At 38.8% G+C, this 12697-nt stretch overlaps 1 protein-coding gene across 3 annotated transcripts in view; it reads left to right on the top strand.

Moving 5' to 3' along the window:
- MET (MET proto-oncogene, receptor tyrosine kinase) overlaps nucleotides 1–12697 on the top strand; it is a 118023-nt gene that overhangs the window by 60042 nt on the left and 45284 nt on the right. For all 3 annotated transcript variants that reach the window (XM_046020761.1, XM_046020760.1, XM_046020759.1), the window contains 2 exons: nucleotides 10429–10563; nucleotides 11324–11497. In XM_046020761.1, the coding sequence (XP_045876717.1) occupies nucleotides 10429–10563; nucleotides 11324–11497 (309 nt within the window). The remainder of the gene's footprint in view (nucleotides 1–10428; nucleotides 10564–11323; nucleotides 11498–12697) is intronic.

The raw sequence follows: 12697 nt of genomic DNA, 5'->3' as shown, positions 1-12697 counted from the left end.
AGTCTCATTGTAACAGAAATGCTGTGACAAGTGTTTTATTCTTGTCTCCCAGCATTTTCATAAAAGAAGCTATATTATGCCCATTATCTGTGCATCCGAAACATTAAAGATGAAAATAAGTAGATACTTATTTTATGTGAAGTGCTGATATCACTGATTTTTTCTTTAAACCACATGGTTCTTAGTTCATCAGATATATACTGGGAACTTACTAACTTTGCTGTACTAGACAAATAAGGAAAGCAAAGGAAGCAGTGACACAGAACCTGCCTTTAAAGAACTAAAGCTTAATTTTTTAAAAAAGGATTTTATTTATTTGAGGGAGTGAGCAAGAGAGAAAATAAGACAGGGTAGGAGCAGAGGGAAAGGGAGGAGCAGACTGCCCACTAAGCAGGGAGCCTATTATGGGGTTGGATCCCTGGACCCCGGGATTATGATTTAGCTGAAGGCAGACACTTAACCACTGAGCCACCCAGAAGCCCCTGAAACTTTAGTATGGGAGATAAAAACCTGTACCTGATATCAAGATAGCAAAAGACAAAGACACACAGACACAGGGCTGTTGAGACCCACATAGGATTCATTTCTCTGACACTTGTCCAAGAAAATTCCATTGCCTTAAATTTTATGTAAATAAACCCAAGGCACTTGAAGGATCAAACAATCAACATCACTAAAATCCAGTTTGTTTACAGCAAATAACGTTGGGGGAGGAGTCAGTCAGAGCCTGCAGGAAAGACCTTCTAGCTTAAGCTTGCCAAGCAGTACTACCAAGTTCTATAAATGTTTTGACTGCTATAAAGTGCTAAATCTGTGGACAGGCCTAAGTTCCTACAATTCGTGTTTTAATAATACTGTGGAGTTTCTGTTATAAAATAGTATGAACATAATTTTTTTCCAAAGACAGCTGTCATACATGAAAAGGAACAGAAAAATGATTTTTACTTCCTTCCTACCCTGAAGCCTAAAGTCGAAGTTGCTTTGCAAATGTTTTCTCTCAAGAGTTTGCAGCTGTTTCTGCCTTTCCTATTGTGCTTATGTTCAGCTCTGGCTGGGAATACAAGCTTCAGCCCAGCTGTCGAGTGTAAAGTGAATCAGGTATTTCACAGTGGTTATTTGGTTAGAAAGAATTATATTGTTTAGCTAACAATATTCTATGTATGGCAGAAAAGACATGTTTGACATGTCTCTAACATTTAAACATGTGTAACTTATCTCATACAGGTGCAACTCCATCTATATATACTGATGTTACATGTATTAGAGTTTATCTGTAGCTGCAGCTCAACATATATGCAGATTTCAAAAACAGTTTTTATTTGTGTGATCACCCTCTTGGGACGCTTTGAAGTAAAATAATATGATAAGTCCTATTCAGGATAGTATAAGCAAACAGTGAGAACAGGGCTTCTTACAAATTTTAGAGGGGGAAGGGATGTTGAAAAGAACAAAGCTCTGGAACACTAGTGCTGTGTGCAGGGCTACGTGGGAGAGGAAAGACAGTTACTCATGAAGATCACAGGACTAATCACAGGGATTGCCCACGTCTCCCCTTCTGAGCTCCTCATCTAATCAACTTGCAAAAACAATGCTAATAGATAGATATATAGATATAGATATATAATTTTTTTTTTTTACATCTCTTCTATAAGGCCTTTAATCTCTAGATGCAAGGCATTGCTATTAAAATATTCGTGCATGACTGTCAGCCAGAAAGAGGGAGTGTATCCTATATCGGGTGTGCTGGGGGTGGGGAGGCACTTTCAAAACTTGTTTCAAGTTCAGCTCCACAAACACTTATTGGGCAGCTACCTTGTGTGCATCCAGTGGCCACTGCCTGGGCACTGTCACAGCTGTCACTTGGTTCTTTGGTATCATCCTTGCTCTTCTCCCACCCCCTTTCCCATCTTCCCATTTCCTTGATGCCGTTACCACTCATCACCCTTGTTCTCTTGTGCCTCTTACCTGGACTAGTTGGATCATAAGCAAGAAAGTTGAGGATATAGGGATCACCTAAAAAGACATCCTTTGCTTGTGATCATTACTTATGACCATTACTTAAAGGATTATGTTAGTAATCAGTGAACCTGAGGATAATTACTCACTTCCACTAAGAAGAATCAATTCATCTGTTGACCTCCTGTCTTCAAATTCTTCTGGTTCCTGTACCACCATCATAGTATGTCAGATCTTTGTGTTGGAAGCCTGTGGCATATATTACCTTTGGGATCACTGATATTTTAGAGAATGTAGACACAGATCATCAGTTTGTCAGTGCGATGAGCATCCAGCAGAGACCCAGGCAAATGGAGCTTGAACTTAAACATTTCCCTTTAGGGATTGCTAATTTACTGGTCCATTATAAAATGTCAGATAAAAATATCATCTGCCTTTCTTTTTAAATGTGTACATCACTGATTTATTTACATCCCTATAGAGTGGTGAATTTGGTATATTCCTTTAGAAGAAAATCTGGGGCCCCTGGGTGGCTCAGTCACTTAAGCATCAGACTCTTGATTTGGGCTCAGGTCATGATCCAAGAGTCCTGTAGTCGAGCCCCATATTGGGTTCTGCACTTACCAGGCAGTCTGCTTGAGATTCTTTGCCTCTCGCTCTCCTTCTCCTCCTCCCCCTGCTCATGCACATGCATGCACTCTCATGCACTCTCTCTCTCTCTAAAATAAATAAATCTTGGGGTGCCTGGATGGTTCAGTCATTAAGCATCTGCCTTCAGCTCAGGTCATGATCCCACAGTCCTGGGATCAAACCCCACATCGGGCTCCTCTCCCTCTCCCCCCTGCTTGTGTTCCCTCTCTAACTGTGTGTCTCTCAAATAAATAAATAAAATCTTTTTGAAAAACATTAAAGAATATCAAGTCTAGGGGAAAATACACACTGTGTGTCTAATTGAAATCCATAGCTGCCACACATGAAAAAAATGTGGGTCAAAGTAAATATCCTTTATAAAAATAAATAAATAAATAAATCTCTTAAAATGTTTTTAAAATAGAAGAAAATATACCCATGAATTCTGATACTTCTTTTGTTTGAAAAAGAAACCATTGTAAGTAATAATTTCAGAGCTCTATCTATAACTAAAAATCAACCCCAATGCATGGATATTCTCCTGCAATGAATTCATGCATGCTTTTGAAACAAATCTCATACACTGTCATATGTGTAGAAAATTAAAACATCATAAATATTTGAAACCATGGGAAAATGCTAAGGTTTTGTTTGTTTTGTTTTTTGGTAATAGGGAATAACTGGGATTTCTTGTTTGGGTGCTTTTTTGAAAGAATAGACAATTTAAACCATGAAGTATGGGGCACCTGGGTAGTTCAGTTATTAAATGTCTGCCTTGGACTCAGATCATAATCCCTGGGTCCTGGGATGGAGTCCTACATCGAGCCCTACATTGGGCCCAACATCAGCCTCCCTGCTCAACGGGAAGCCTGTTTCTCCTTCTCCCATTCCCCTGTTTGTGCTTCATCTTTCACTGTGTTTCTCTCTGCCAAAAAAATAAATAAGTATCTTTAAATAATAAATAAATAATAAAACACGAAGTATGTGTATCAAAAGGTTTTTTTAACTTTTATGACTTAAAATTCAAAACAGATATACTCTGTATAAATTGACAGATCCTACAGTTACTGTATTTGGAGTATTGATTTGAAAGTATTAATTATTTAAAATTTTTTAATTTACTAGTTTATTTGGATTTTAGATTCTTAATATTTTTTTTTACAAAGGTCTCAATCTGGTTTTAACTTATTTTGGCTCACAATCATTTCCGCATACATGCACATCAGTATTGCAGCAATAAGGAAAATTGTTTTGTTTTTTGCATATACCTGGCCTTTGTAGTACCAGATTGGTATAGAAGCTCTCATGCCCATACCAAAAAGAACAAAGGAAAGAACAGAGTAAAGCTTCCTTTAATTCAACTTCTGCCACCTGGTACCTTGTCGTACCACTTTTATCTCTTGAGCTGTCAGCACCAATCAGCAATTTCTATTTCTTCTCATGGTTTTTATTCCCCCCGTTCCAGAAAACTAGATGTTTACCTTGATTGAAATAAATAGCTCTACTTTTCATATCTGATTTCTTTCCACACAAACACCAATTTCTCTCACATACTGAGGATGATACTAAACCTAAAGCAGGTGTCTGAACCAGTTCAGGCTACTGTAACAAAATTTCCATAGACTGGGTGGCTTAAACAACAAACATTTACTTCTCACAGTTCAGGAGGTTAGGAAGTTCAGGATCGAGAAAGAAGCAGATCTGGTTTCTGGTGAGAATCCAATTCCTGGTTCATAGATGGCTGTTCTTGTTGTGTCCTCACATGGTGGGAAGAGGGAAAGAGAGCTCTCTAGCGTTCCTTTGATAAGGCCACTAATTTCATTCATGAAGACTCTTACCTTTATGACCTAATTGCCTCCCAAAGGCCCCTCCTCCTAAAACTATCACACTGGAGTTTAAGATTTCAACATATGAATTTAGGTGGACACAAACATTCATCATATTGCAGTAGGCAAGAAGCAAGAGGCATTAGAAGCCCTATCCTGAAAATGTACATCAAACTCTTGCAGGTTATCTAAATATCTGAAACATTTAAAACCTTATCCCTTCATCAAGGCTTAAGTGAGCTTCTCATTTCAAGCTATTCATGTATTTAGGCAATAGGTAAGCCTTTAGAACTTACTATGTGCCTAACCCTGTATTGGCAACTATAGGAAAAGCAGACCCACTTCCAAGATCCATAAGGTCACACCCAATTATAACCCCATCTGTTTATTAATGGTGTCATCTCCTTCTGTCACATTTCTTTCAATTCACATTTTTTTCTAACTGAGTTTCAAACTCCAGTAATTAACATCATCTTTTATTGCAAATTTCCTTAACAGAAATTCTCTATTTTTCTTAATTTTTGAACTAGAAATCAGTCTAGATGCAATCAAAGGTTCTACTCAGTTCTGTTTGCCTAGAAATAGAACTGCATAAGTCCTATTCTTACAAAAGGAAAATTTATTTGATCTTCGATTTTAGTGTGTGTGCTGCCACAGACAGTAGGTTTTAAAAAAGCAGTAAGGCCAGAAATCCTACCCCGACTCTGACTGATTGTTCTAGTCCACTTTTGTTCCATCTTTTATCCTTTCCCCACCTCCAGCATCTTTAGGACTTTGTTTTACAAAAACCCAGTCTTACTCTGAGGGGATATTCAGAACACTGGTTGGGAGACTAAGTAGGTGATACCCAGGTACTCAGTCTCGGGCAGAAGGAATACATGGAAGACTGTGAACCTCCAGAAGTAAGCTTGCCTTTTACTTAATTTAAGAAAATATTGGCAAGAGGCACCTGAGTGGCTCAGTTGGTTGAGTGACTGCCTTCAGATCAGGTCATGATCCTAGAGTCCCAGAATTGAGTCCCACGTTGGGGGGTCTGCTTCTACCTCTGACCTTCCTTCCCCCTCTCATGCTTACTCTCTCTCATTTTCTCTCTCTCTCAAATAAATAAATAAAATCTTTAAAAAAAAAATTTGGCAAAGAAATACAAACCAAAATCACAATGAAGTATCACTTCACACACAGTGGGCTGACTGTAATCAAGAAAATGGAAAATAACAAATGTCAGTGAAGTTGTGGAGAAATTAAAACCCTCACACATTGTTGGTGGGAATGTAGGATTGTACACACCTATGGAAAATGGCATGGCAGTTCCTCAAAAGATTAAGTATAGAGTTACCATAAGATCCAGTAATTCTACTCCTAGGTGTATACCCAAGAAATGAAAATATACATGTTCTCATAAAAAGTTGCATGTGAATGTTCAATGTAGCAATATTCACAATAGTGGAAATAACCCAAATGTCTGTCAACTGATGAATGGATAAATAAAATATGTCCATATAATGGAACGTTATTTAGCAGTAAAAAGTAGTGAAGTACTGATACATGTTCCAACATGACGAACCTTGAAAACATTATGCTAAGTGAAAGAAGCCAGTCACAAAAGACAAGATATTGTAGGATTCCATTCATGTGAAATGTCTGGAATAGGAAAATCCATAGAGATAGAATACAGATTAGTGGTTGCAAGGGACTGGAGGGATGAGCAGATGAAGAAGGTGGTGGCTACAGGGTGCTGAGTTTCTGTTTAAGATAATGACAGTGTTCCAAAATGATTTTGGTGATGGTAGCACAAATCTGTGACAATACCAAAAACCATTGAATTATGCATTTTTTAAAAATGGAGAGTAGGGCACCTAATTGGCTCAGTCAGTTAAGCGTCTGATCCTTGATTGGCTGGGTTCTTGATCTCAAGGTCATGAATTCTGGCCCAGCACAGAGCATTTAAAAAAACAAACCAAAAAAAAAAAAAAATGGAGAGGAAGCCACATACAAATATCTCATGTTAAACTCTATTCAACATTCTTAAAGAAAATTAAATTTTAAAACAATTTAACCAAAAATAAATCTCAGGATGCCAGGGTGGCTCAGTCAGTTAAGTGTCTGCCTTCACCTCAGGTCATGATTCCAGGGTCCTGGGATGTGTCCTGAGTTGGGCTTTTTGCTCGTGAGGAACATACTTCTCCCTCTGCCTGCTGTTCCTCCTGCTTGTACACACTTGCTCACTCTCTTCCTCTCTCTCTGACAAATAAATAATAAAATTTATTAAATAAATAAGAATTAGAAAAATAAGTCTCTGCATATGGGGTAAGAATCTGGCCTTAAAGTTTTGAAGATATATCACACAAAATTAATTTGTTTAGGTTTATGGATTTTTACAGCCTAGCCACAAAGGTTTTATTTTACTTTACATATATTTCTTCCTCATGTCCTCTCCCAGGTAATTTGAGATCATAGCTACAACAATCAAGTACCTTTGGATTCCTCCCTAACTCCCTCACACCAAATATATTAGTCTTGCATTTTCAGGAGCATTAAAGAAAAAGGGTTTTGGGAGGGGGAGCAGTTTGAGACCTAAGCATTAAAGATTAGTTCTCAACATAGTCAAAGATAATTGCCAGTCTTCTGTTCATACTAATTATCCTAAGAATTAAATTTAAATGCTAGATTCAGTTCTGTCCTTAGAAGTATCTCCATGACAACCAAAAGGAACTTCAAATTTCTTTTAAAAAAAAAAAAAAAAGAAAGAAAACTTGCTACAGGGATATTTTGAGGGTTAAAGTGGTTACTCCATTATTTGGAATTCTAGCAATAAGATAAAGGGAGGATTTAATGATAGAAAAGCATTCTTGGCATTTTATAGCAGTAGGTGTCCCTGCAGAGAAAGGGCTAACGATCAACACAAAGGTATTTCCATCAGAGATATAGTCTCTGCTTAGAACACCAGGTATTTCACTTTTCCCTACAGCCTTCCTGTCTTCTGTGGTTCATCCCATTTTCTGCTGGAAGCCACACTTATCGTAGCTCGTGATCAAAAGTAGAACTCACTGGCTCTAGTAGTAACATTTCCCCTGTGCCATCAAAAACTATTTAGATGTGGAGTCTCTCTCCTTAGGCACACTTGCAGCCAAGATTACTGAAACAAGGAGTATTTGGCAAGGCAAATATATTGTGAAATTTGTTTTAATGCTTTGACTCACGAATGACTCTTGAGAGCTTGGAGTTGAAGCTTTTTATTGGTATTTACTCTGGTGCTCCAAGAGTGTAGCAGTTGAGTGTTTTTAAGAAGAGGTCAAGCAAATCCGATTCTGGCATTAGATAAAGCTCCTTGTAAACCTGACTCTTATACTTTCTAGCTGAAATTTTCTGTTATATTTTCTTTATGGAAAAACTAATAGTACCTACGTTGTAGGATTATTGTGAGAAGTAAACAAAAAACCATTTAAAGCTCTTAGCATAATGACTGGCTTGGTCACCCCATGTATGGTGCTCTCCAGACCAAAAGTCTGAATAGGGAATACCTTAAATCAATCTACCCAAGTTCCAGAGATGCAAAGAGATTCTTTGTGAAAAGAAAGACAAAGGTTGGGGCGCCTGGGTGGCTCAGTGGTTAAGCCGCTGCCTTCGGCTCAGGTCATGATCTCAGGGTCCTGGGATCCAGCCCCGCATCGGGCTCTCTGCTCAGCAGGGAGCCTGCTTCCTTCCCCTCTCTCTGCCTGCCTCTCTGCCTACTTGTGATCTCTCTCTGTCAAATAAATAAAAAAAAAAAAAAAAAGACAAAGGTTAATCCTTTCTGGGCAGTGAACATTTGAATGGGCTTCAGATATCTGATAAAATCAAAGAGGATGACCTAGTAATTAGGAAGGGATTGCTTATTATAAATATGGGAAATGATATTAAAGAGAACAAAAAGGAGTGCTAGGAGTGATTGTTATGTAGCAGGTCTGAATAGAATGGAAGCTACAAGAGAGAGGCAAAATGCAAATGTTCATAGGAAGGTTCAGAGGGATGAATAATCTTCAGTCAAGTGAAAACTGCAGAACAAGGCATAGAACAGAGTCCAGTTATTAAGAGAGGCTGGGGTTTGATTTTTGTTTTTGATTTGTGTGTGAGAGGAACAGATTTTTTTTTTTCACCTTTGTAGTTGGAAGTGATTGGCAACAATCAGGGAAATATGAAAAAAAAAAAAAAAAAACCGGGGGTGGGCAGATAGGAAAAATAAGTGGTGAGCACCAAAAGTGAATCATAACTAAAAAACTGAATAAGTGAAATCTGGATAATTTGGGATAGAGGTATTAAAAGTCTGATATCCTGATACTCTGCTTGTAACCTGCACCCAGGGAGGAGGTAGGACTGGTAACTGAACTTCTTTTTTGCTTTGGCTACAAAAGTCAGAGATAACTATTTGGCCCTACAATTAGGAATAACAATAGTTTCCATCCTTTCTCATCCTGACCAAATGACCTTTGATCCATCATTTAACTTCTGTGCAAATACAAGCCACCCTGCTTAATGGAGATGTTTTGAAAGTGCTGAGTGTTTGGGATAGAACAAGTGTTAGAACAAAATGTCATGATGTTTAGCTTTTATGGATGTATGTGAGTTTGGTTGGTTTCTCTATCAACAACCCACTGTCTGGGAGCAAATTAGATACTTTGGGAATCTTCCCAAATTGTTTCAAGCGTCTTGACTCCTTGTGCTGAAGAAAAAATTTGCAACTAGTTCCCCAAATCATTTATATGTTTTGTGTAAGTTTGTTAGAATATTAAACATTTAATCACACCCATAATTTTGATTCCCATTTTACAAATGAAAAAGCTGAGGTGGAGGGAATGGTTATTTAATCATCATCTCACAGATTCCCATGTTTGTCCCATGATTTCATACCCATGGAAAATAAGTATACTTTCAATGAAACATAAAAGGGTATTTGGAATGTTGGACAAAGGCAGTTTCAAGCCCAAGGCTTTCCTCAGCCTCCTGCAACTCATATAGATATAAACCTATTGCCTATTTAAGAATAAAATGCCTCTCCTAAGGTCTTAATGTTCATCTCGGATAGTCATTCTGACTTTTTAAAAATTTTTTAAAAGATTTATTTATTGGAGGGGCGGGGGCGGGCAGAGGGAGAGGGAGAAGCAGACTCCTTGAAGGGCCTGGCTTGATCCCTGGACCCTGAGATCATGACCTAAGCCGAAGACAGACACTTAACGAACTGAGCCACCCAGGCACCCCAGTCATTCTGATTTTATCCCTGGACTTCATTATTACTGGTCTAGCAGTTAAAGAAAATGGAAATTATATAGCTGAGAAACATCCCAAATTAGAAATACCTGAAAGCAAGATGACACAAGTCATCAAACCTTCTTTCCAAGGCATTGTTAAAACCATCAGACCTTATTATAAAACCAGGTCAATAAGCAGAACTTCGTAATCCAAGAAATAACATCTGATTAGACAATGGTTTATAAAAACAACAGCACATTATTTTAAAGTACCTGAAGGCCTATTTTGACCTCAGAAGATCTATAAATATGGCTTATGAGTAGCAAAGCTGGAACTAAATCCAGATCCTCCAGACTCCCATCCATTCTCTGTTCCATTACGTCAGGAAAGCTGCCCATTGGGGCAGGGAGGGAGAATAAATTTTAAAAAGTTATCTGAAACCCTTGTAGCATAAGTGAAGTCTTCTCTTCTGGGGAGAGCTTTGGCTCCTCCAGTTCCCAGTGAAATTGTGAGGATTTGTCTGTATGTGCTGGCTGATTGACTGAAAGATCTCCTTCCCTATACACAATTAAAGATCATATACAAAAGTCTGCTTTGGGGGTTCAGATGAACTGTCTTCAAGACAGGAGATTAGGAGATGTCGTATTGATTTACAATGAGATCAACTACTGGGCCTTTAGTTCAAATAACCATGAGCTCTCCTAATCTGTTATTAGCATTATCATTTACATTTTCCACTATGTTTAAACTGAGCTTGTTGGACTGAAGTCATTTATGTTTTGTCTCTCAGGTTGTGGTTTCTCGATCAGGATCATCAACCCCTCATGTGAATTTTCGCCTAGATTCCCACCCTGTGTCTCCTGAAGCAATTGTGGAGCACCCATTAAACCAAAATGGCTACACACTGGTTGTCACTGGGAAGAAGGTAAACCCTGTTTCCACAGGAAGGTTTTTCCTGAGTGGATATTTACAATGTGCTTTATATGGTCCTTTTTCACTTCCCTCTTGGTCTTAGATTCACCTCTTCTCCCTATGATTATGTCTTGAGTATTCCAAAGATGTTCTGAAACCAAATTAAATTTTTATTCAGAAAGATTGGACCAAAGGGAGGTGCTCTTCATAATGTGTATTTCTCCTTTTGTCCTGTATTTCTCAATGAGAAAAACATACAGAATGAGAATTACGGTCCTAAGGGCAGAACTCTAGTGCAAGTAGATAAGTCCTGAAATGTACATTGGAATCTGACACCAACCGGTAATCCCTCTTCTCTGAGAGAAGGAGGTGCATCTTGATGCCGAATGATGTGTAAACTTACTTAGAATTTCCCAGGGGTTCAGGTGTGTTTTCCAGCCGCTTAAATTATACTCTCTTGTTCTTTTAAAATCGTCTCAGACAGAGCAAAATGTCCCTACTAAATAAAACCTCTAATAATGCATGACAGTCCTTGTGTTCCCTGGACAGTAATGGGGTGATTATCACATATGCACCAACAACAGAGGAAAGGAAGGAATTTGGGTTTTTGTTTAAAGAACTTAATCATTATTGCAAGATTTTCACACATAGGTGCTATCCCTAGTAGACTCCATACAATTATATTTACATGTATCTTTGGTGTATTTAGTTTTCATTGAGCAAACAAACAAAAAAAACCCTCTGGAAGCTCTTTCCATCACTTTTCTTCACAGATCACCAAGATCCCACTGAATGGCTTAGGCTGTGAACATTTCCAGTCCTGCAGTCAGTGTCTCTCCGCGCCTCCGTTTGTGCAGTGCGGCTGGTGCCATGATAAATGTGTGCAGTCGGAGGAATGCCCCACTGGAACATGGACTCAGGAGATCTGTCTGCCTACAGTCTATGAGGTAGGAATCTGTCAGCCATCATGTATGTTTTTTGGTAAACATAAACCCCATTAACGAAAAAATTCTAAATTCAGTTTATTCATTTAGCTGTGAGACATCAGCAAAAGCACCATCCTTCTCCAAGGTTTTTCTTCTGGGTGACATACCTGACTCCAGTACCTGAAATCCTGAAATACTTGCTTTATACTCACTAAGTAGTTCTCTCCTTGAGCCAGTTCCTCTCCTTAGTGCTTTGTGAATAAAAGAGTGGTGGCTGTTGAGCAAATTTGCTTCCCATTTCCTCACCCTGGGACATTTTCCCTCCTGACCAATCTGACTCAGTGATTGCTCACCACCTACTTAATCTACCAGGTGCCCAAACATGAGCCTCAACCACACACAGATAACTGCTCATGGCACAACCCAGACTCTTAAGCTGAGCCATGCAAGCTAGGGGTGCCATGCTGGGGCAGAAAGGGCAGAAGATTTCTTCCTGTCTGATGTATGGATGGTGACCGTGTCTCATCACACATAACTAGAGGTTACTTCACAGGCCAGTGTAGGAGGCAAGTGGACAGTGAACACCCATGGGTGGCTATGTGCCTTCTCTCAGAGTTCCTGGAAGAACAGTACAGGTGCAACTGATGACTAATGCTAACATCTATACTCTGTGAGCCATTTCATTCTTTAATTCATTCCAAAAATATTTATTAACTGCATACCATATAGCTGCACTCTTCTAGACACTAAGGAAGTGTGGTCTGAACAAGAAAAAAGTGCCTCCTCCTATTGGAGAACTCAGCTTCTAGCAGTGAGCACAGTCATGGCATTGTGGCGGCGCTTTCCAACTCTCTGCTGCCTTATTTGTTTAAGCAGATAGCTGGTACTATGAAAATCTCCATGGCAATCTTTTTAAATGCCTTTTTGCAATTTTAAATGCATTTTTGCTTGAAAATAATTCCCTATGAGGACCCAGTATGTACCTTCCCTGCTCACGTATAGAACAGCTGGACTTTAGTAAATGATTCTTGTGAAAGACTCAAGTTAAAGGTCTCGGTCGCCTGGTTCAAGACCAAGTAAACAAAGTGTGCAAGTCAGAACAAGAACCGCCCCCCAAGCGCATGGCTGTTTTCATTTAGATACGGTTTGGGGCAAGATTTGTGCAGGGTGACTGGGTTTTAAACAAATCATTTTCTGTTAGGTGAAACACAGTGGTTAAGA

Source organism: Meles meles, chromosome 10 (assembly GCF_922984935.1).
Source record: "Meles meles chromosome 10, mMelMel3.1 paternal haplotype, whole genome shotgun sequence".
NCBI lineage: Eukaryota > Metazoa > Chordata > Mammalia > Carnivora > Mustelidae > Meles > Meles meles.
This window is presented reverse-complemented; position numbering and strand designations above follow the sequence as displayed.